The following is a 25,799-nucleotide window of genomic DNA, read 5'->3' as shown; positions in this document are numbered from 1 at the left end:
GATGTAGAGGCTCTGGAGATCTGGCATACCACCTCTTTTATTTTATAATAGTGTATCCTCACTATTTTATCCTTCGGAGGGTCACCAAGTTGGCGTCTTGATCTTAGCGCCCTGTGACATCTGTCAAGCTGCAAATCTGAGTCAGGCCTGTCTGGGAATAGGCTCGTCAGTCATCTTGATGAAATCTTCAGGGTCCGTTATTTCTTCCGGGACTCCTCTCACCCTTACGTTGTTGCGCCGGATCCTATTTTCTGCCTCTTCCTGTTTATTGGTGATATCATTTATTTGCGTTTGTAGATGCACCGTGGTTTTTTCAGTTTTACGTAGGGCTTTGACTGTGGAGTCCAGCCGCTTCTCCAGGTCGTCGGTTCTGACCCCTATACTGTTTATATCCCGCCTTAGGTCCCACAGTTCTGTATGCAGACAGACTTTAATCTCGTTACAGAACTCCCTTAAATCTTTCCGGATGACCGTTTCGTGGTCTCTGGCCTCCATCGGAAACTCTGAAAGTTCCTCCTCTGAATCAGATCCCGTTTGTGGTGCCGACGTCCCCCCTATCTCTCTTCGCGCCAAATCTGTTTTAGTGAAGTAGTTTGTCAGAACGGCGGTGGATCTGCGTGCTTTTGGTCTTGTTTGCATCCTTGTTTTAATCTCTTTCTAGCAAGACGCTTTGCGCTGTTATTTTGTTTAATTTTGCGTTGGATTGGTGCTATAGTTGTGCCGAGGGGTATGGAGCTCACACTTCAAGCCTCCATTCTCCTATCCCTCGCGCATGCGCCTCAGTCCCGTTGTTTTCTAAGTCAGTACCTTTACACAGCGAGCCACTCCTTCAGCCCTTAAAGTTCCTATTACAATGATGGAAATATTGTATATGCATGCCTCACTTTCAAGATCAAAAAGCTCAATATGTATATATATACAAATGTAAATACAACTGTATGCTCATCTGCATGTCTTAGGCAGGTCTGCAACCCCGCCTTTCCCCATTATCACCCAGCACACAGCACTTCTATAAACAAGAGAACAGAGAGCGCACGTCCCATAGTGTAAATCAGTACATTTAATATTAAAAAAGGACAAGGGGATTAAGGACACTCACAAAGGTAAAAGAAATTAAAGCAGTTCGTGATATAATCACGAGCAGACAGGTCACAACGTCCTGGATCACACCAACAGATGGGAATCTGATATCCGGTTCACTTTCAGCAGCTTTAGATGGATAACTTGCCGATTTCTTGCTTGTAGTGCGATTTCAAATGACACAGCCTCATATCAGCTCCAAGCGCGCCTCGGCCGTAAAGCACGCCCTTGCGTGATGACGTAGTGTCGTAATCACGTTACCCTGACGCGTTTCGTCACACTGACGGTGACTTTCTCAAAGGGGATAGTCAAACAATGGAGGACATGATCTTTATATACATCCACAATGAGGGAGTAATTAATAAGAGCCCCCAGAGGCCAATCACCAGTGCCCACACATATACTGTAGACAGGACACTGGAGAATAGCCAAAAAGTGCCCCCGTAACTCCCCCTATATAAATAACTATTACATGAATATCATATAGTATAGGTGAGCATATACACTCAAAATAAATGTAAAAATAAAACAAGATACAGATAATCATACATAATGTAAAAAAAGAGAAAACTAGATGAGATTAAGACAACTAATTAATTAAAAAAATGTTTTAAAAGATTGATAGTTTATTACATATTAATATAAATCATATTTACCTATAAGTATATAATTGTGTGTATATATTATAAAACTGCACACACAAATATACACAAACAGAATTGCACACATTCTGAAATGATAAGCAACCTGGAAAAATATATATATAATGATAAAAATTGCTAATAGATGAAAACATGTGCATATACATACAACCATATGTGTATATACACATATCACAGGTAATCCATCATGGCATAATAAAAAGAACTAAGATGAATAATAATAGGATTTGTATGCCCATAAAAAATGGAAAATGATCAAATCAACAAAAACACAATAAAAAAAAACACATACTGGCCATAATAAGGACCAAAGTGTTTATTATCAAAATATTAAATTATTGTTGATTTGATCATAGATGAAGACCTCAAGAACTAAAAAAAATATTATATTATATTGTGTGTATATACTAAAATATAGAGAAGGTGGAGAGGAAAGGGAAAGAATGAGATGAAAAGATGGGGAAGGGTATAAAAGGGTATAAAGGGGAAGGTGTAAAGGGGGGTGGGAAAGGAGGAATAGAACCGGGGGGAAAAGAAAAGCTGAGAAAGGAAGGGACAATAGTAAGGGAAGAAGTGAGGGGAAAATGAAAGGAGGGGGTAGTAAAGGGGGGTCGAGGGAGGTGGAAGGGGGGGAAGGAAAGAAAAAGAGGGATAGAGGGGAGAAAAGAATGGAAAGAAAATGCAGTATGGGAAAGGAATGGGGCTATGGCGAGAGGAAGATGGACTAACTGATTGCAGGGATGAAAGGGGGAGGAGAATCAATATGACCAGAGTGTAAGGATTACACCAGAGTACAGGTATCCAAACATTCATTCAGACCACCAGGGGTTAAAGTCCCCAATTGGTGGATCCAATATGTCTCCATATGACACAAAGTTTTATATCTATCCCCCCCTCCAGCACAAGGAGGAATGTGTTCAATGCCCATCACTAATAAAGAATCAGGATTGCTGTTGTGATTACATTTAAAATGTCGTGAAAGATAATGGGTACTGACACCATTAATCACACTCCTCCTATGCTCGAGGAAGCGAGTGCTGAGGGACCGAGTGGTGCGACCAACATATTGTTGGCCGCAACCACATTGTAAAAGGTAGACTATATAAGTACTGAGGCAGTTGATACTGCCTCTGACCTCATATCTTCCACCTTTCCGAAGGGAGACAAACTCCAAAGTAGAGGTTAGATGTTTGCATGTAATGCACCGGCCTCTACTGCACTTGTGGTTGCCTGTAAGGCCCCCAAGTGGGGTATTGGCATCCTCATTAATCGATCTTAATTTGCTCGGAGCTAGAATGGTTTTAATATTTTTTGCCTTTCTATATACAATTGGTGGTTTATCAGGAAGAATAGTTCCCAAATGAGGGTCACATTTCAAAATATTCCAATGGGTATTTAAAATGCCCTTGATAGATCCAAAAGATTGATTGAAGGTGGTTATAAACCTAGGATTTCCATCAGTATTAGCTGATCTACTCCTAGGTTCACCGTAACCTATATGTATTTTTCTGGAACTTTTAGATTTCTTAAGTAAAGTAGATCTATCAGAGGCCTGTACCTTGATGAAGGAGTCATTAATAAGATCCGGATCATAACCCTTCACTGCGAATTTATTACTAAGATTTTTAGATTGACTAAGGAAATCGCTCTCATTTGTACAATTTCTCTTCAGCCGATAAAACTGTCCTAAAGGGATATTTCTTAGCCACTGTGCATGGTGATTACTGGATGAATGTGCATAATTGTTGACAGATACGGATTTGAAGTGAGTGGTACTGATAATATTACCCTTTGGATCCGAAGTTAAAATCAGATCCAGAAAAACCACTGAGATGGAACTAATTTCAAACGTAAATTTCAAACCCATATCATGCTGATCAAAAGAACTCAGGACATCAGACAGAACTGTGAATTCACCCTCCCAAATAATAATAATATCATCGATGAAACGGCCATAGTATACAAAGCCTGCCCCCAGATCAGCATTCTGCCAAATAGATGTTTCTTTCCAAAATCCCATAAAGAGATTGTCTTAATCTCATCTAGTTTTCTCTTTTTTTACATTATGTATGATTATCTGTATCTTGTTTTATTTTTACATTTATTTTGAGTGTCTATGCTCACCTATACTATATGATATTCATGTAATAGTTATGTATATAGGGGGAGTTACGGGGGGCACTTTTTGGCTATTCTCCAGTGTCCTGTCTATATGTGTGGGCACTGGTGATTGGCCTCTGGGGGCTCCTATTAACTACTCCATTGTTTGACTATCCCCTTTGAGAAAGTCACCGTCAGTGTGACGAAACGCGTCAGGGTAACGTGATTACAACACTACGTCATCACGCAAGGGCGCGCTTTACGGCCGAGGCGCGCTTGGAGCTGATTTGAGGCTGTGTCATTTGAAATCGCACTACAAGCAAGAAATCGGCAAGTTATCCATCTAAAGCTGCTGAAAGTGAACCGGATATCAGATTCCCATCTGTTGGTGTGATCCAGGACGTTGTGACCTGTCTGCTGGTGATTATATCACGAACTGCTTTAATTTCTTTTACCTTTGTGAGTGTCCTTAATCCCCTTGTCCTTTTTTAATATTAAATGTACTGATTTACACTATGGGACGTGCGCTCTCTGTTCTCTTGTTTCTATAGATTTTTGCTGGAATTGGTTTTTCCTTCTGAGAGCAGCCTTGGATTCCTGGAACTTATCCATCTGAATCTTTTTGGACTATATTAAGGGTTGGACTTTCTGCATATATTTAGTTTTTTTCTCTTTTTTTCCTCTTGTTTGTCATTAATATATTTATTTATGTATATTGTTACTATTGATGGCATTAACACTTTTTTAGATTCATTTTTGTACACTTTATTTATAGATATTGGTAATATCACATTCATACTATTATATATAACACTGTTTCACAAGTGGCGCTACTTTACATGTTTGTGTGTGTGTGTGTGTGTGCGTGTATGTGTATATTTATGTGTATGTATGTATATATATATATGGCGCTACTTTACATGTTTGTGTGTGTGTGTGTGTGTGTATATGTGTATGTATGTATATATATATATAGTCCAATAAAATCACCTTTTTAAGTAATCCAGATGAAAAACTTCAATTTACACTGGCCTTTATTTTTTCTGTTTTGACAGAACTCCAAAGTATTATCGCAACAGTTCTGGATTTTGGGACAGAATCCTGTTGTTCAAACCTTTGTAAGAAGTACCAGATATAAGTCAACCAAAAACCTTGCAGGGTAATGATATACATACATACATACATACATACATACTTAGGGTAGAATAAGGGTGGGGAGAGGAAGAGGAGAAGATAAGGTGGGGGGGAGAAGGGAAAGGGGGAGGAAGAGAAGGGAAAGCGGGGAGGAAGAGAAGGGAAGGGGAAGAGGAGAAGGGAAAGGGGAAGAGGACAAGGGAAAGGGGGGAATTGGAGAAGGGTAAGGGGGAAGAGGACAAGGGAAAGGGGAGAAGAGTAGAAGGGAAAGGGGGAAGAGGAGAAGGCAAAGTGTGTGGGGACGAGGGGTAGGGAAAAGAGTGTTAGAAAGAGGAGAAGGGAAAGGGGGGAAGAGGTGAAGGGAAAGGAAAGGGGTGGGGAAGAGGGGAAGGGAAGGGTTATGGGGAAGAGGAGAAGTGAAAGGGAGAAGAGCAGAAGGGAGAGGAAGTGGAAGAGGAGAAGGGAAAGGGGGAAAGGAGAGGAGAATGGAAGATGGGGAAGAGAAAGGATAAGGGAAGGGGGAGGAAGAGGAGAAGGGAAATGGGGGGAATAGGAGAAGGGAGAGGAGGGATAAGAAAAGGGAAAGGGGGTGGTAAAGGAGAACGGACAGGGGGTGCGGAAGAGGGGAAGGGAAAGGGGGTGGGGAAAAGGAGAAGGGAAAGGTGGGTGGGGAAGAGGAGAAGGGAAATGGGGAGGGTAAGAGAACAAATGAAAGGGGGAGGGTAAGAGGACAAGGGAAAGGAGGGCGGGGTAAAAAGGCAAGGGAAAGGGGGAGGGTAAGGGAAAGGGGGGGGAAGAGGAGATGGGAAAGGGGGGAGGAAGAGGAGAAAGGGGGGGAGGAAAAGGAGAAGGGAAATTGGGGGTGGAAGAGGAGAAGGGAAATGGGGGAGGAAGAGGGGAAGGGAAAGGGGGGGAAGAGGGGAAGGGGGAGAGGGGAAGGGAAAGGGGGGAGAGGGGAAGGGAAATGGGGGGAGGGAGGGAGAGGGGAACGGAAAGAGTGGTGGGGAAGAGGACCACGACTACCTTGGCACAATTTGATAAGGCTTTCTCTGCAAAACCCACCCTGAAACTAATAGCCTAGCAATCTCTGCTTGCTGGCACACCTGGAAAGGTAAAATACAGAAAATTCTTTATTGTCGCATAATTTTACACAATGCAGTTACAAACACTGAGCTCAATAGCTGACACTCCTGAACCCCAACACATGGATCAGGGGTTACCAAGGGGTTACCTTTATTGTGAGCCTGTTTACCCCCTCACCGTCACCCATTGTATTATTGCATTGTACTTTATGTAATAAAACCATTTCTTGTGTTTTTCCCTTTACGGGCATGCAATCAAGCAGGGATTGCTAGTGTATGAGTTTCAAGTGGGATTTTGCGGAGGAACTGTTGCCCGAATCTGCATAGGAGGTTGGGGTCCGGAGTTACCGGTTCCCCCATAAATGTGAATATCATGCCTGATTCTCAGATACATGTAGGCACATTGTCCCGGCAATACTCCCCCTTGGAAACTTTACCGTGACTCACCACTAGGTTGCCCAACTTCAGCATAACTCTGAAAGGAGAATGAGGCAATGGGATCACTAATTATTCCATTAGCTGAGGGAATCCCCTAGGTTAAGGGGGGTAACCAAGCTACTGCAAAGGTTACCAATAAACAGAATATGGTTTGTGGGTGCCCAACCATACATAAGGTTAGGGGGACTCTGAAAGTCCAAACTGAGTCAAAAGGAAAGTGGGTGGGTAAATAAGGCAGACAGAAATAAAGAGACAAGGTTTTTTTCTTTTTCTGTTCCCTGTACCCAATAGACTACAATTTTTGGGAGTCTAAGGGGGTCATGCACTAAGCGGCGAAAAATTGAATTCGCCAGGGGTTTGAATTCGCCATGTTTTTGGCGTGTTGCCCTCGCTGTATGCAGGAAGGGACGAATCCCTGGCGAATCACAGCGAGAGCAACATTGCCAAACATGGCAATTAGCCGATGGCGAGACAGTCTGCCTGGCGAAAAGCTGCCGATAAGCTGTCCCCTGCCAAGATGTGTCTGCATCAGAGAGAGATCTGCCAATCTCTCGGCGCAAACATCGGCAACATTAAAAAATCTTTTAAATACAATTTTATTCATAGTGTACATGTGCAGGGGGTCTCCGGAGTTGAACCGCATTGGTTTCAGGTCCGGGGACCCCCTGCTTCCCGAGAAACAGGCCCTGTTATGAGGGGCCAGTATCCCTCTGCATTTAAATGTCCCGATCACGTTAGCAGAGGGATACCGGCACCCAATGAAGGGGTCGGTTCTCTGGAAGCAGGGGGCTCCTGGACCTAAAACCAAAGCGGTTCAGCTCCGGAGACCCTCTGCACATCTACACTATGAATAAAACACCCATTTCAATAAACAATAATTCTTTACCTTTGCGGCTATCTGCTATGGTAACGAAGCAGCATGAATGTATTTTTAATAATAGTGTACTGTGAACAGGGGGTCCCCTGAGCTGAACCGCATTGATTTGTGGCTCAGGGATCACCTGCTTCCCGAGTTACAGGCCCCGGTATGGGTCATCGGGTGCCAGTGTCGCCGCCATCTTTATAGAGTCCATGACGCGACGTGCCCGCTATAAAGATGGCAGCGACACTGGCACCGATGCCCAAAACCGGGGCCTGTAACTCGGGAAACAGGGGGTCCCTGAGCCACAAATCAATGCGGTTCAGCTCAGGAGACCCCCTGCACCCACACAATATTATTAAAATACATTAATGCTGCTTCATTACCATAGCGGATAGACGCTAAGGCAATGAAGGGGTTAACGCATAATAGCATGTTTATTGGGGACAATTGCCCCCAATAAACATTGCAATAAACAACATACCCCCCCTGTGCCCCCAACAACCCCTATACCCCCCGTACATATATTACATTTTTGGGATGCACAGCAATGATACTACCTCTGGTGTGCCCCGTGGGCCTGCAGTACCAATTGTGTGCCCCCCCCAAATTAAAAAACACATAAATACTTTAAAATAAATACAAACACATACAGTATAGTAATGGGCAAAATTATTGTTATCCACAAATGGATAATAGTGAATTTGCCCAATTAAAATATATAAAGCACAATAAATACAATAAATACATATAGCATTCACCCATGTCCGGCTGCCACGATGAAAGCCATCCTCATCTTCATCACCGTCCATGCCCTCCTCCGATACTGCAAAACATAAACAAGAATAACAAAAGCCAATGTAATGTCCCCTAGCCCCTTAATCACCTTAGCGGTCATTAACCGCTATAGTCATTAAGGAGTTAACCCACCCTCACCCACCACTCGGGAGGCCCATACACACTCCCCCACTTCCACCCTTGAGGCCTAACCACCCACTACCCACAGGGAGGCCTACCCAACCTGGCTTGGGGACAATAACCCCCCCACCCCTGTTAACCACAATAAACATGACTATATTTAATAAACAATACATAACCCACCCCCTGTGCCCCCCCATAAATACATGATTTATTATTTTACATACAGGGTTAATACCCCAGGCCCACGGGAGTCCCCGGTGGCCCTGCTGGGTGTCCGTAAGCCTCACAGTGGCCCAGCAAAAGGTTTCAAACAGGGTCTGGAGGCCTACGGGTGGTCCCCGGCAGGCACCGTGGTCCTCCAGGTGGTCTCCGCGGGTCACTGTGGGCCCCAAATGGGTTCTCCACAGGTAGGCCTTCGGGTGTCTGGGGGGCCCTGGGTCAGCCCCACAGGTGTCTGAGGGTCCTCGGTTGGTTCCCATGGGGGTCTGGGGGCCCTCGGGTGGTCCCTATGGGTGCGCGGTGCCCCCACAGCAGATGTGGGGCCACCGGTTCTTCCCTGCAGGTGTCCCCCGTGGACCGCCAGCCTGGTACCCGTGAACATCCGAGGAGACCTCAGGTGGTCTCCAGAGGTCCCCGCAGACAAAAGGAACCAACCCTGTATGTAAAAAAAATAAACCTGTCCTATACATTTAAATACATAAATACCACCCCCCCACCCCCACGCACACACACACATACAGTACAGTAATGGGCAAAATAACTATTATCCAGATATTTGTCCAATATTAAACACATTAACTAGCATAATAAAATAAATACTGTTCTACTAACCTCATCAAATAGTACTAAAAAGCAACAAACCGTGTATGAGCTCTAAGAGCATGCGCCAGAAAATGCCCGACGAGCAAAATCTATAGGGAATAAACAGATAAACGGAGCTAACACCGGGTACAGCTGTAATGGGTAGGGACTGGAATAATATGCTTTTCAGACGCCGGGTAACAGGTAGAGCAGAAGAGGGCTAATGCATACGGGGACAAGAAGTACTTACTCTGTCCCTAGCCCTGGCTAGATCGTGCCCGGTGTAGAGTCCGCACGACTCACCAGTTCACCGCTTCGCTCTCCTTCCTTGCGGCTCCAGTCCAGACGTTTGTGGAAGCGTCTCCCTCTGCATCTGTATCCGCATCCGGTGGAGGACACTGATCCTGTCACGTGACAACGAAGAAGAGAAAGGATCGGGGGTCCATCCGCTCCAGGGAAAAATGGAGAACTCACCAGCAAAGAAGTTAAAAATCTATTTTATTAAACTACATAAAAACAAAATAACAAAACAGCACAAAAAATCTCTCCCACGCGTTTCACGCCTACTATGGCGCTTTGTCAAGGAGTACAGAGAATGGGGAGGCCCGCAGTATTTAACACACTCCCCTTCATGCAAAACAGCTGTAGTAAATAACCAATTAATTGTGTTTTGCAGGAAGGACAAATCGGAGAGAAAAGAAAAAAAGAAAAGACAAGAAATCAACATATTATTTGACAAAACATGACATACAGATAGAAAAATAAATAAATAAATGAAAAATCATAAATGATGTTGTGCAGAAAAATTGTTCCATTGGTCAGAGCATCAGTAAAACCTGTCCCAGTACACATAAATTAACTAGCCATGAAGATGGACTTGTGCAAAAGAAGTAGTAAGTTAACTCATTCATATGTGGATGATATAATAACCACATCCTTATAGGAAGTACTTCTATGTATATGTTATCTGGGAAGGATAAAGAAATGGCTAATACAATCAATGTCATAAACAATACAAATGGAGCAAAAGGATAGGTGAACAAATAAATAAATGAACATGGCAAAACCATAAGAAATATATATAATAAAAATATATATTTAAAAATATATTGATACAACAACACTGGAGTCTGTCTGTGAGTCAAAGGGGAGGAAGACAGAAAAAGTATATATGAAAGAAAGAAAGGGGCTGAAGAGAAAAAAATGCAATGTAATAGAAATTTTGTTGTACACAGTCAAAAAAAGGTAGACCAGTGAGGAAACTACAATGCAAAGTTATAGAAAACTCTTCAAATCCCAATCAATATTTAACCCATTGGGTATAAGCGTTTTCAATGTGAATATCCAAAATGCTTCACGCCTATGAAGCTACTTGGCTCTATCTCCACCCCTATGGTGTAACCTTACAGACTCCAATGCAATGCATCTGAAGTTCAATAGACACCCTTTTTGGCAAATATCAAAATGCTTGGAGACTGGGTGAAACTGATCTCTATTTGTAATTAGTCTCATGTGCTCAAGTATGCGTTGCTTAAGTGGTCTTGTAGTAAGTCCCACATATCGTTTGTTGCAACCGCATTTGAGCATATAAACGACGTGATCAGTGTTGCATGTAATACATGACAATATTTTAAATGTTCTAGCATCTTCAGACCCTGAAAACGTTTTGTTTTTTTACAAGATATTTACACATTTTACAATGGTGACAGGGATAGCAACCAATCATGTTAGGGAAAAATTCCTTAGGTTTAGAAATTAATCTTGGCACACTTGGTGATATTAAATTACCCAAGTAGAGAAGAAAGTGGTGGAGCACTGCAGAAAAAATGAAAGGGCTGGAGGCTGCTTGAAAATTAAAAAATGCTTTAATTTATGGCATTGGTAGACCGGGCTACAAAAACAGAGGGTAACTCTGATGCGTTTCGCGCTGTAGAAGCGAAACGCGTCAGAGTTACCCTCTGTTTTTGTAGCCCGGTCTACCAATGCCATAAATTAAAGCATTTTTTAATTTTCAAGCAGCCTCCAGCCCTTTCATTTTTTCTGCAGTGCTCCACCACTTTCTTCTCTACTTGGATTCATCATATTGGAAGGAGGCACGCCACACCAGTCCAGGAAGGTTTCGTGAGTTACTTGTTTCTGTAATGGCAGTATCATTATTCATGTAATTATCATGTCTCATGCCTATGGGTTGAGGGGTGCCGTCCCATAAGTGGGTGTGGGGTGTGCTCTCTTCAGTAATGGGTACATTTCACACACCTGCTGTGGTGCTTGCATACCACTCTATCACCCTATCATATGGCAATCAAGTGAGCAATCAGTGCCTTATATACTGCTAAAGAAGCTAATACTTGCCTGGACACCTATGCTATATTGCAACAATACTGCAGAGACATTTGTAGCACCTACAGGGATTCATTTCCCACACCTGCTATATTAAATTACCCAGTGTTTGAGATCTTTGAAAGACAACACGGGGATCATGGATCACCATATCTTTGAGAAGGGGATCAGTGGCCAAGATGTGCCAGTATTTTTTGATAATCCTTTTGATGTCATACGATTGGTTGCTAAACCTAGTAATGAAAAGTGGTGGCATAGTGTTAATCTCTTTGTTGCGAAGCATATTCTTTTTGCGTTTTGTAGATGAACCTGTACCTTGCGTTTGAATAAGATTCTCTCTTGGCTCCATTCTTGCACTTTGGTAGGCCTCTTGGAGTATAAAGGGATCATAACCCCTCGCCTCAAATCTCTCGATCATCTCTAATGATCTAAGTTCGAAATCCTCATTGCTGGAACAATTCCTACGGAGGTGCAAAAATTGGCCCCGAGGTATGCCTTTAAACAGATATTTATCATGAGAACTTTTGGCATGTAGTAAAGTGTTCCGAGCATTGGGCTTTCTGTAAATATCTGTGTGTACTCTCATGTCTATGTCAACATAAAGACAAAGATCAAGGTAAGAAATGTGATGGTGATGGTGCTGGGCTGTGAATATAAGATTAAAGGAATTATTATTAAGGTGTGAGATAAATGCATGCAGTTGTGTAACAGTGCCCTTCCAAACTAAAATCAGGTCATCAATGTAACGGTGATAAGTAACTATGAGATGTCTGAAGGGGTTGTAACATATTATATATATATATATATATGTTGTAAACATATTTTTATTATATATATTTCTTATGGTTTTGCCATGTTCATTTATTTATTTGTTCACCTATCCTTTTGCTCCATTTGTATTGTTTATGACATTGATTGTATTAGCCATTTCTTTATCCTTCCCAGATAACATATACATACAGTAGAAGTACTTCCTATAAGGATGTGGTTATTATTTCATCCACATATGAATGAGTTAACTTACTACTTCTTTTGCACAAGTCCATCTTCATGGCTAGTTAATTTATGTGTACTGGGACAGGTTTTACTGATGCTCTGACCAATGGAACAATTTTTCTGCACAACATCATTTATGATTTTTCATTTATTTATTTATTTTTCTTGTAAATTTTATTTACTATTTGTATGTCATGTTTTGTCAAATAATATGTTGATTTCTTGTCTTTTCTTTTTCTTTTTTTCTTTTCTTTTCTCCGATTTGTCCTTCCTGCAAAACACAATTATTTGGTTATTTACTACAGCTGTTTTGCATGACGGGGAGTGTGTTAAATACTGCGGGCCTCCCCATTCTCTGTACTCCTTGACAAAGCGCCATAGTAGGCGTGAAACGCGTGGGAGAGATTTTTTGTGCTGTTTTGTTATTTTGTTTTTATGTAGTTTAATAAAATAGATTTTTAACTTCTTTGCTGGTGAGTTCTCCATTTTTCCCTGGAGCGGATGGACCCCCGATCCTTTCTCTTCTTCGTACTAACCTCATCAATATGAATTCTGAAGTCCTCCGTTACCAAAAAATACATTGCAAATACATTCTGGTGTCACTTAACCCTGTAATCACCTGGTCGGTTAATAACCGCAAAGGTAATTAAGGGGTTAAGCCACCCTTCACCCATTTATTTGTACAGTGGCTTCATCATGTATGTATGTATATATATATACACACACATATATACACACACACAATTATCCAATATACAAAGAAATGTTTAAGCATTCCCAAAAACATGCACAAATGAAAATAGCACATCTTCAAATCCATAAATCACTTTGCATTTCAAAATTAAAATATTAGATAGCCACATTAAAAAAAAAAAATGAAAAATAAAATAATTCTCATCTACCAATCAATATCTAACAAATGGCAATCTCCCAATCGACAATCAAAACATTGAATTTTACAGTGTATACATGATGCATATAATCTGTGCATCATGTACACTATGCAAATCAATGTTAACAATAAAATATTCCAAACAAAATACAATTCAGTCCAAACAAGTATACTATTAAACCAAGCAAGTAAACAGAAATATATTACATTTTCGTCAAATGATTCACACGGCCCTGATTGGGCCGTGAAAACTATGTGAATTTGTAAAAAAGATATATAATTGATGACATCATTTAAAGGGACTGAAGCCAGCCAATCAGAATGGCTGAGATTCACTTGCCTTTAAGATGACATCATCAAAACAAAGATGGCCGGCGACACATGGTACGGTAGCCAATCAGAGCGTGGGAATGAAATCTCAACTCTGATTGGCTCTAGTAGACCATGTGACAGAGGCTTTGCATCAGCCAATCAGAGTTGGTATTTCGTTCCCACGCTCTGATTGGCTACCGTACCATGTGTCACCGGCCATCTTTGTTTTGATAACGTCATCTTAAAGGCAATTGTAGCTCAGCCATTCTGATTGGCTGGCTTCATTCCCTTTAAATGACGTCATCAATTTTTTTTTTTTTTTACAAATTCACATGGTTTTTAAGGCCCAATCAGGGCCATGGGAACCATTTGACGAAAATGTGACGTCATAGGCCTATAAAAGCCTATGTCGTCTCATTTTGAAGCCAGACGTCGAGGAGTGAACACCTCCCCTCCTAAGAAGAGAAGAAGGGTGTGGCGTAAGACGATGGAAGAAGACGGAGAAGACCCCGAAGAAGGTAAAGAAGACTCCAAGACTGACGGAAAGGATTACAAAAAGAAGACACACGTGGATTGTTATGATTTTTTATTTTATGGGTTCCTGTGCGGGGATTGGTTCGAGAGTAAGCTGTTTGACTTGAGTCGGTGAGTGAGTCAAGTAATGGTAAGTAAACAAAAAAAATGTATTTTGTTAAACTTTTACAGGTTTTTTTTTTCTTTACATGTGATAGTTTTTTTTTATTATCATTTCTTGCCACTGTATGTATGTATGTCTAGATCGATATATACTGTACATACAGGGTAAGAAATTATTGTTTTGGAACTTCTTGTTTAGCTGTTTTTAACATGTATTTTGCTGCATGCTTACAAATGATTGTATGCAATTTTTAATGTAGATAGATGTAATTTTTGGTGCTTTTTGCAGTACTTGATTTCAGGGTGAGGCTTGCTTTTTAATAGTGGATTATTTTTGGTAGTTATATTTTGGCTGATGGTAAAACATTTTATGAATGGTTTGGTTTAACGATTGAAATAGGTTATTTTGATTGATTTGGATAGGATTGTAATTGATTTCGGATTTGATTAATTAATGGTAATATATTTCTGTTTACTTGCTTGGTTTAAATAGTATACTTGTTTGGATTGAATTGTATTTTGTTTGGAATATTTTATTGTTAACATTGATTTGCATAGGAGAGAGAGAGAGAAAGAGAGAGAGAGAGAGAGAGAGAGAGAGAGAGAGAGAGAGAGAGAGAGAGAGAGAAAAAAATGAATGAATAGTGTCCAGACATGTAAAATGAAATACAAATCAAAATCCAGCTCCACACACTGTCCAAATGAGTCTCTGCAGCCTGAATGCAGGGGGTAACCACTCCCTCCGAGATATCTACAGAAAAAAAAAAAAAAACAGGCGCACACATAGCGTGTTAAGGTTTACTAATTTATATGGGGTTGGATGTATAAAATGCACACTCACGAACATAAAGGGAATAAAAGCATTCGTGAGTAATACTCAATCGCCAGCCCAGGTGCAGGATACAGCCGCTCCAGTAACACCATCCGATGTGAAGGAATACAGCAACACTGCAATTCTACTCCATGTACCGGAGCAAGGGGGGAGTGTCTCTACTTCCAGTCCTTCGTCACTGCAATGAGCCTCCAGTAGCAGTCTCGCGAGAGCTAGTGACGTCACTGGGCTTTCCGGATAGACTGCGGCGATCCCCGCAAGGATATCAGTGGTACGGCTGTACTTGGTATTGAGTACCAGATAATAAATGTCCCGTAAGTCAAAGTGGCATATAAATGATATAAAACTGGACAATATATCATAAATCAATCCCTACGCGTTTCGTCTCAAACAGACCGAGACCACCTGGAGGACCACGGCACCTGCCAGGGACCACCTGTATGCCTCCAGACCCTGTTTGAAACCTTTTGCTGGGCCACTGTGAGGCTTACGGACACCCGGCAGGGCCACCGAGGACTCCTGTGGGCCTGGGGTATTAAGGAGATACCGACACCCCATAACAGGGCTTGTATCTGAGGAAGCAGGGGGTCAACGGACCTGAAACCAACACGGGTCTGCTCTGGAGGCCCCGTGTTCATCCACACTAGTCATAAATTAAAATTAAAATATGTAGTAAACACCAATACAACACCCACTCCATGTGCCCCCACATAAAACCAATATTTATTTTTATAGACACAGGATTAATACCACAGGTCAGTGGAGGTCCCGATGTGGTCCCAACAGGTGCCCTCAGGCCCCACAGTGCACCCTGGGGGTTTCCCATGGGTGTCTTAGGGCCCTCGGGAGGTCCCCGCTAGGCTCTATGGCCTCAAGGTGGTCCCCGCGGGTGTCCATGTGTAACGTGTAGCTCACCCCAAACGAAGTGCGACCACAGTGCTGAGGTAGGGAATTGAGTAACGCCAACCCACAGCCACGCGGGCGCGCCTAGGATGTAGATTGGTCGTACAAGCCAGTTCAGGATTATACTGTAGATGTGAGAGTAGTTGAGGGTACTTGCCAAATCAGGAGAGGAGAGTTGCGGATCATCGGGGTACGTAGCTAAGTTCAGGATTGGAGGAGCGGATCGTCGGGATACTAGCCAAGGTCAGGACTGGAGACTGGAGAATGGTCGTTCATAGCCAGATCAGGAGAGGATAGGTGCGGAGTCCAAGGAGAGTAGCAGGGTCAGGCAACGGCAGGGTAAACAGGCAATGCAACACAAGGCAAGGTAACAGGAACAGAATGCAGCAAGGCACGGCATCACAAAAGACTATGCTCAGCAATGAGAGTCTGGAACAAGAGGGTATATAACGGGAGATCCACCAATGAAGAAGCAGGGCGGAACCAGGAAACTGAATTCCATAGGCTGCTGGAGCACACAGGTGTGCCCTATGATGCAGCCTGATCAGGAAGGGAGGCGGGACAGAACGCGCGCTGACCTGCGAGCGTCACGGAGGTCAGGGGGCAGAGTCCGGTGCGCAAAACACTCACGCCGGTCCTGTCCATCAGCGGGGCAGGGTTCGGAGACCGGGGCGTGTTTCAGAGGGGAGGCTGTACAAGCGCAACCGCCGAGCGTCAGTGCAGGGGGCGAAGCCAGAACCCGCGGGTGGGCAGACAGACCGCACAAGATCTGCGTACCTGTAGCGGGACCGTGAGACTGCGCTTCCTGAGTGTCTGACACAGCAGCAGGTTTGAGGTGAGGAGATGGTCTCCATCCTTCTGGTGGTCCCTGTGGTGTCGGGGGTGTGCCTGGGTCATCCCCACTGGTGTCTGGGGGCCCTCAGGTTGTTCCCACAGGTGTCTGGGGGCCCTTGGGTGGTCCTCATCTGGTCCTTGTGGGCGTCCGTGGGTCCTCAGGTGGTACCCGTGGGTCCCCTCTGGCCTGCGGTACCATTCCAGTATTTAAAAATAATTAAAAATGGCCTACATTTCAATAAATACTTCTCCTCCTCCCCCAAACACATACAGAACACTAATGGGCAAAATAACTATTATCCAGATATGGATAATAGATTATTTGCCCATTATTAAATACAAAATTAGCCAGCCAGCGTAAATAAAGTAAATAATAACTGTTCTACTTACCCCTTCCAATTTTAATGGTGTCCTCCGTTGCCAAAAAGCATACATAATAAATGCAATCTAATATCCCCTAGCCCCTTAATCACCTTAGCCGTTAATAACCGCTAAAGTAATTAAGGGGTTAACCCAAGCCTAACCCACCCCGGACCCACTAGGTCCACCCTGTACCCATTGATTGTTATAGTAGTACATCATAACCATATAATATGGGCATGATAAGCTACTATAGAAGTCAATGGTCACTAATACAAAAGCCTGAATGTCCAAAATACACAATAATAAAACCTATACAACAAGCACCTAAACCCCCAAACTGTAAAATTAAAAGCAATAGGCAATAAATCAAATACATAAATAAAACCACTAGCCAACCAATCAATTAAAGAAATAAAACCACTAGCCAATCAATTAAAGAAATAAAAGCACTAGCCAACCAATCAATTAAAGAAATAAAACCTCTAATCAATTAAATTAATCACAACACTAGCCAATAAATTAAATAAATCGCACAACTAGCCAAAAAAATAAATGCAATAGCTAATAGAACTAACCAACACATCAATTAATTAATACAACCACTAGACAACATCAACTTAAACCAGTAGCCAACAAAATTCATAATTAAATAAAAACGCAAAACATTCTGAAAAAAAAATTCAAGCCATTACAATTCAAAATAATTTAATCTAAACAATAAAAATACATAGAAAATATAACAGTCAATAGAAGAAATGCATTTGCCAAACAAGTCATTGGCTATTACTGAATTCATCTGTACCCTAAACAGGCACAGATTAATAAATTAGCAGTGAATGGGCCTCGAATAACATAAAAAAAGAAAAATCCATTGAAAAAAACCTGTAAAAATAAAGTACACACTGTGACAGTGAGGGGGTACCCAGGCCAATAATAAAAGTATTATGTCCGGCTGGGTGCCCCTGAGCCATATTGGGGAGGTTGAAGTGTCAGCTCTGCAACCCAGTTATGGCATGTGCACTGTATTTTAATAAAGATGTATGTGTGTGTTTTACTGTTCCAGGAGGGCCAACCAGCGGAGATTCAAAGGGCATGAGTTTCAGGGATGATTTTACGGTAAAGTGTTGTCAGGGTGTGTTTGGGTAGAAGGGGGCCAGACTTGCTGATTACCACGAAACATGTACCCAGGAATCCTACCAGATTCCTGGAGACATGGAGACACAGACCACCAGACAAAATCCTCCCTAGGAAGCAGTTAGCGGCTCACCGCCAGATCTCCCTGCTTCAGCACAGACCAGAGCACTAAGACTGTGCAGGGGGAAATCACATTCCAGGTTCCCCCGGTATATGCCCAAACCCCCAGAACCCAGTGTAGGGGTTCGGAGTCTCTCCCACCAGGTATAAGGTGGCGAGAGTAAAAATGTTTCAGCGCTTAAATAATAAATGCGGCTGTTGGTTAACTTTTGTTGGAAAGCTCCTAGCTTTTATTGGAAAGCTCTGAAACTTGCGGTGCGCATCATTCAGATAGAAACATATAAAACAACCATAATGTAATTTTTACAACTTTTTATAAAAATTGATGAATGAAAGTCCCCCTCAAATAGTGTATTAAACATGTTAGGCACATTTGGGTTTTCATTCAGACAACCGGGGACCGGGAAATACTCATTTATTGTAGCCCTCACTTAGTACGCGTCTAGTGACTCACTAAATGAGCTGTGGATGTGCAGCTCCGGACTTCTAAGGCATCCGCTGGCTTGATGCTACAATGTCTGTAAAAGTCCAGAGATGAAAGGGCTCAGTGTCCCTAAGGTGTTAGGTGGGGAAGGGTTCCTCAAGTACCTTGATCCTAGTGTAAAGTGCGGGCAGTTTGGTAAATGGTGGCTACCCCAGACTTACTGTCACTAGGAAGAGGGGCTGGGTCTCATATGCTAAGAAGCAAAGGTGCTACGTTCGCGAATGCCCTTAGCAGAATGAGAAGCCCCCTCTGCCAGGTATGTGCCAGGTTTGTGAAGTATTGGCAACTCCGGGATAGGTGGGAAAAGTTATTCCCACAGAGAGATTGGCTGCACTTGCTAGGTATAGGGTTTTGAACCTTATAAAAAGAGATTTCGTAAGATACCAAGATTCCAAGTGCCATTACCGTGGTGGCAGAACGAAGGAAGCAGCTCCGTCAGAGTACACAACAGTTGCGACTAGCACCGCTGACCGTGGACAGTTCCAAGCCGTTTCTCGAGTAACTCCCGTTCCTGGGAAATTGCTCCTAAAGACTTTATTTTTCAACATTTCGTTCTGGAAACAAATTATTTTGTTTGCCCAGTCCGAGTAAGTGTATTTTGACTTTAATTGTGGAATATTGCGTGTATGTCTTTTCGTGGAATAAATGACAATTTATTTTACCTCCTTGTTTTGCTCAATCATATGATCCCGTTAATAAATGTATTAAGAGACCTGGTCTCCCGTGACAGGCTTTTTCTGGTGGCAGAGGTGGGATCCAATTGAGCCTCTGGAATAGCATCCTGCGGGATCCTACAGCATAGTGGGAAACTCAAAGATTGCGAGCTCCCAAGGCAAGAGGAAGCATACACACGTTTCACAAGAGCACAGCAAAATACAGATTCCATTTGTCACCTAACTTTGTGCCTGCGGGCAAACACGGATAAGCGATCAGGACGGTTCTGGTCATTGGACCCCTCGCGGATCGTTACCTGGTTTGAAAGTTATGGATTACCGACGGCTGGTCGGTCAAAGGTACAACTGGAGGAGGACTTGGAATTACATGATGCCAGTATTGCTTTCCCTTAGGACAACAAGCCCATACCTACTACAGTAGTGATCACATTTCTGCCCGGGACACAGAAGGTTTATCCAGCGGGATTGACATGGTGAGGGAGAGGGCAATAAACAGGATAAGGGTGAAGGACTGGTTCTTGGGAGTGCGGTAGGGGTAGTCACCATGGCTACTGGACCCACCACCCCTGGAATCATCGCACTCCTTGCCTCATGGGGAGAGAGAGCTACAGCAGATGAGAGGATTTGGATGCTGGCAGCAGTACACGGACAAGCGTCCCCTCACTCCCACCTGATCAACGGGAAACAAGACTTTACCCGAGTGGACCACCACAGTTTCAACAAGTTTATAGATAACACCGACAAAATCGATGGTTTTCTCAGTGACTTTGAGGGCCAATGTCAAAGATATTGGGTGCCACCACGGGACTCGGTGTTGCGACTACACCCCTTGTTGTCCGGAGTGGCCAAAGAGACGCTGCAAGCTATCTCACCAGAGGATCGGGCTGACTATAAGCATGTCAAAGCAATGCTGCTGATGCAGTATTCCCTCACCCCAGAAGCTTACAGGGGCAAATTCAGGACAGGGGAGTGATACCCCCGGGAGTCATATGTCTGGTATGGGGTCCGCGTGGCATTGTAGGGGACCCAGTGGGTGGAGGGTTGTGGTGCTACCAAATACTATACGTTACTGAACTTGATATTTCAGGAACTGTTGTTGCAGCAGTGTCCCTCGTACATGAGGGCATGGGTTTTTGACTGTAAACCTAAAACCCATGTGGAAGCTGTGAGGATGGCTGATGAATTTGTGACCAGTCGCACTTTAATGGACGGGAAAAAGGCTACCAAGGGACCAGCCTTGACGTTCAAGATAGCCAAAAAGACCCCTCAGTGGACGCACAACCCTGCAGCAGAAGGCAGGGTCACCAAAGCTGCAGAGTTTAAACACGAGAGGCGATGTTACCTGTGCGAAAAGGGGTCACATCAGACCAGACTGTGCAGACCGTCAAAAGTCCGAAGGACACCATCAGGGGCAACGTTCTCCAGCGGTGAGGTCAGTTGCCCGTGTGTGGTTGGCACACACAGAGGAGTCAAGTAGGGCCATGGAATCAACCCACAGAGGGATGTTCATGGAGAGATCTGCACTTGCCACCCCCGGGACCAGCAGTGGAGACAGAGGGACATCAGGTTACACCGGCCGGGTTGCAATCCAACAATGTCCGGAAGAAGCATCTGCGGAGAGTGACCAGAGATCGCCAAGCAGGCGGCTTGCTGGACTCCGGTGCCACTTTAACCCTGGTCCGACCTAACATGGTCCGGCTGGAGAATTTGCTCCCGGGCACCGGGATGCAAGTGACCATGCCAGGCAGAGGACTACTATCCCTCCAGTTTGTCCGGGTCTTTTTGGATTGGGGTGACGGATGTGGCATGCGGGAGGTCGGGGTATTGTCCGGGTTTGATGCTGAGGTCTTCCTTGGCAATGACCTGGGGCACCTAACCTGTGTAAGCCAGACTGAGTCGCGACCAGAGACTGACTTACTGTTCCCTTTACCTATTCCTGCCCCCCACCCCTACTTAGAGACTATGGGTAGGTGGCCAGTATTAGGGACACAGTTCAGGGATGCAGTGAAAGCTGACCCCAGCTTAGAAGGCATGGGACTTTTGGCGTCCGAGTCTAATGCAAGCGAAGGGTCAGACCACTTTCGGTGGCACCGTGGGCTCTTGTATAGGGAGCAAGGACATACCGGATTAGATAGTCTGGACAAGTAGAAGACAGCTGGTGGTACCCAGGGGGTATAGGCAGCAGTTGTTGCAGGTAGCCCACTCCATTAAATTAGCGGGGCATAAGGGGGTCACTTGGACGAGAGCCCGGTTGTTGCAGCGTTACTACTGGCTGGGGGCATCAGGGGCTGTGGAAAATTTCTGCTGGTCATTTGATGCCTGCCAGCGAGTAGATAATGTGGATGATCGTGTGAAGGCACCCCTGAACCCGTTACCGGTAATTGGGGAACCTTTCCAGTGGGTAGCTATGGACATAGTGGGTCCCCTCATGATCCCCAGCTGGACGGCAAGCGTTACAACCTCACAGTGGTGGAGTTTGCCTCCCGGTACCCTGAGGCAGTAGCGCTTGCCACATTAGATGCGAGGGCAGTAGCTAAGGCATTGCTAGTCATCTTCACTAGGGCAGGTTTCCCTAGCGAGATCCTAACCGATCAAGGGTCACAATTCATGAATGAATTGTTACAGTGTCTCTGGGATGCGTGCGGGATGAAGCACCAGGGCATGACCCCTTATCACCCCCACACCAACGGACTATGAGAGAGGTTCAATGGTACCCTGAAGCAGATGTTTCGTGTGTTTACTTGGAGACACAGACCACCGGACAAAATCCTCCCTAGGAAGCAGTGAGCGGCTCACCTCCATATCTCCCTGCTTCAGCACAGACCTGAACTTTAAGACTGGGCATGGGGAAATCACATTCCAGGTCCACCGGTATATGCCCAAAACCCCAGAACCCAGTGTAGGGGTTCGGAGTCTCTCCCATCTGGTATAAGGTGGCGAGAGTAAAAATGTTTCTAAGTCCAGTGCTTAAATAATAAAAGCGGCTGTTTGCTAACTTCTGTTAGGAAGCTCCTAGCGCTCTGAAACTTGCTGTGCACATCATTCAGGTAGAAACATATAAAACAAACATAACGTAATTTTTATAACATTTTATAAATATTGATGAATGAAAGTCCCCCTCAAATAGTGTATTAAACATAATAGGCATATTTGGGCTTTCATTCAGGACACCGGAGACAGGGAAATACTCATTTATTGTAGCACCCCACTTAGCATGCATGTAGTGACTCACTGTAAATGAGCTGAGGATGTGCAGCTCCGGACTTCTAAGGCATCCTGCAGGCAATCCAGAGTTGAAAGGGCTCTGTGTCCCTAAGGTGTTAGGATATGGAGGGAGATGACAAGGGAGGAGGGGGAGAGGAGAAGGGAGGGGGGGAGAGGAGAAGGGTGAGGAGGAGGGAAGAGGAGAAGGGAAGTGGGATAGTAAAAGGGAGATGGGGAGAGAAGATGGGAGAGGGGGTAAGAAGAAGGGAGAGAAGAAGGGAAGAGGGGACAGGAAGAGGAGAAGGGAAATGATAGGATGTGAAGAGGAGAAGAGAAGTGGGAAGTAGAAGGGAGAGGGGGAGAGAAGAAGGGAGAAGGGGGGAGGACGAGAAGGGGGAGAAGACAAGGGAGAAGGGGGAGATGACAGGGGAGGGGGAGAGAAGGGAGGGGGGATGAGGAGAAGGGAGAGATGGGGAATAGGAAAAGGTTGAGGAGGGGGGGTAAGAGTAGAAGGGAGAGGAGAAGGTAGAGGGGAAGGGAGAGGGGGAGAGAAGAAAGGAGGAGGGGGAGGAAGATGAGAAGGGTGAGAATGGGGGCAGGGGGAAGAGGAGGAGGGAAAGGATGGGAGGTGGAAGATGATGGGGGACAGGAGACAGGAGAGGAGGGGGAGAGGAGAAAGGAGAGGAGGGGTAGTTGTGAAGGGAAAGGCTTAGGGGAAGTGGAGAAGAGAAAGTGTGGGGAGGAGAAGAAGGGAGAGGAGAAGAGGAGGGGTGGGGAGAATGGAAAGGGGGGGAAGAGAAGGGAGGGGAGGGGGAAGAGAAGAAAGGAGGAGAGGGTGGGAGAGGAGGGGGAGAAGGGAGGGGAGAGAAGGGGAGGAAGAAGAGCAGAATGGAGAGGAGGGGGGAGGAGAAGATTGAGGAGAGGGGAAGAGGAGTGAAGAGTTGACGAGTAGAAGGGATAGGAGGGGGTGAAGGGAGAGTAGGGGAAGAGAAGAAGGGAGGAGGAGTGGGGAGAGGAGAAGGGAGGGGAAGGTAGTGAGTAGAAGGGACAGGGGGAGAGGGGGAAAGGGGAAGAGGAGAATGGAGAGAGGAAGAGGAGAAGGGAGAGGGGGAAGAGAAGGGGGAGAGGAGAAGGGAAAGGAGGATGGAGAGGAGAAGGGAGAGGAGGGGGGAGAGGAGAAGAAGGGAAGGTAAGGGGGGAAGAGGACAAGGGAGATTGGGAGAGGAGGAGGGGGAAGGAAGAAGATGCAGGAGTGTGGATTGAAGAGGAGAAGGGAGAGGAGTGTGGGGAGGAGGGGAGGAGAAGGGAGAGGATGGGGGAAGAGGAGAAGGGAGAGGAGGGAAAGGAGTGTGATGGTGAAGGGGTACCCAGACCAAAACATAAAGGTATTATGCCCGGCTTGGTGCCCCTTAGCCATTTGGGGGAGTTTGAAGTGTCAGCTCTGCAACCCAGTTATGGCAAGTGCACTGTATTTCAATAAAGATGTATGTGTGTGTTTTACTGTTCCAGGAGTGCTAACAAGCAGAGATTCACGGGGCATGAGTTTCAGGGGTGTTTTTACGGTAAAATGTTGTCAGGGTGTGTTTGGATAGAAGGGGGACAGACTTGCTTGTTACCCCAAAACATAAACTCAGGAATCCTACCAGATTCCTGGGGACATGAAGACCCAGACCAGCGGGGACCGGGAATTACTAATTTATTGTAGCCCCCACTTAGTAGCCCTCACTAAAGCAGATTAGAAAGTGCAGTTCCGGACTTCAAAGACATCCTGCTGGCTTGTTCCCCTGATGTCTGCAAAAGCCCAGAGTTGAAAGGGCTCACTGTCCCCAAGGTGTCAGTTGGGGAGGAGATCCTCAAGTACCCCTATTCTAGTGTAAAGTTCGGGCAGTTTAGCAAATGGTGGCTAGCCCAGACTGAGTGTCGCTAGGTAAGAGGCAGAGGTGCGAGGTTCGCACATGCCCTTAGCAGAATGAGAAACCCATCTGCCAGGTTTCCAAAGTATTGGCAACGCCAAGATAGGTGGGAAAAGTTATTCCCACGAATAGATTGGCTGCACTAGTTAGATCTAGGGACTTAAACTCTATAAGAATTCATGCAGCCCATCAGGAATCAAATTCTAAGATTCATGTAAGATTTCATCAAGCTTCGTAAGAAACACCCAAGATTTTGTAAGCTACAACGATTCCACGTGCCATTACAGTGGTGACCGAATGAAAGAAGCAGCTCCGTCGGAGTACACAGCAGTTGCAGGTAGCACTGCTGACCGCGGACTGATTCAAGCCATTTTGTGAGCAACTCTCGCTCCTGGGAAATTGCTCCTAGAGACTTTCAAGAAGAAGAATTCATTTTGGGAACATTTTATCTCGTTTGGCCCCGTCCCAGTAAGTGTATTTTGAGTGTAATTGTGTAACATTGTGTGTATGTCCATTCGTGAAATAAATTACAATTTATTTTATCTCCTTGCTTTGCTCAATCATATGATCCCGGATATAAATGTGTGTAATGCCTGTTTGCCCGCAGACCTGGCCAGTCCCCAGTACTGAGGTGGGTAAGGGTATAACACGCACCCACAGCAGTGAGAGCATGCCCGGAGTGTGGTAATGCGTTGCCGGGCCTGGTAAAAAAGGGTTAACGTATACTTGCTGAGTCCGGGGTGCCAGAGATCGGAGAGTAATGTCCGTGTGCCAGTGTTCAAGGGTTGGAGAGAGCAGCATAGTGATGTCCGTAAGCCAGAGTTCAAGGGTTGGAGAAGGCAGCGTAGTGATGTCCGTAAGCCAGGGTTCAAGGGCAGGAGAAGCAGAGTAGTCAAATCCAAAGCAGTACACAAGTTCAAACCAAGGGAATCCAAACAGGGGAAGGGACAGGAACCAGTGCTGAAACAGACAAGGGAGCTAGGCATAGATACTGCACACACAGGAGCTACAGGAAAGCTATGCAGAGCAATGACTAAAAGGACAGAGTGGGGTTATAAAGGAAGGGGGACCAATAGGGAAGAGAG

The 25,799-nt window shown here is 44.7% G+C and overlaps 1 protein-coding gene across 4 annotated transcripts in view; it reads left to right on the top strand.

The window, feature by feature from the left end:
• The window catches only part of CATSPERE (catsper channel auxiliary subunit epsilon), an 891,786-nt gene that overhangs the window by 498,506 nt on the left and 367,481 nt on the right, over nt 1-25,799 (top strand). For 3 of the 4 annotated variants that reach the window (XM_075596820.1, XM_075596819.1, XM_075596821.1), the window contains one exon: nt 4,898-5,001. The exons of the other annotated variant lie outside the window; for it this stretch is intronic. In XM_075596820.1, coding sequence (XP_075452935.1) covers nt 4,898-5,001 — 104 coding nt within the window. The remainder of the gene's footprint in view (nt 1-4,897; nt 5,002-25,799) is intronic. 4 annotated transcript variants of the gene reach the window in all.

Source organism: Ascaphus truei, chromosome 4 (genome assembly GCF_040206685.1).
Source record: "Ascaphus truei isolate aAscTru1 chromosome 4, aAscTru1.hap1, whole genome shotgun sequence".
Taxonomy (NCBI): Eukaryota; Metazoa; Chordata; class Amphibia; order Anura; family Ascaphidae; genus Ascaphus; species Ascaphus truei.
Note: the sequence above shows the minus strand (reverse complement) of the source record. Positions and strands in the feature narration are given on the sequence as shown.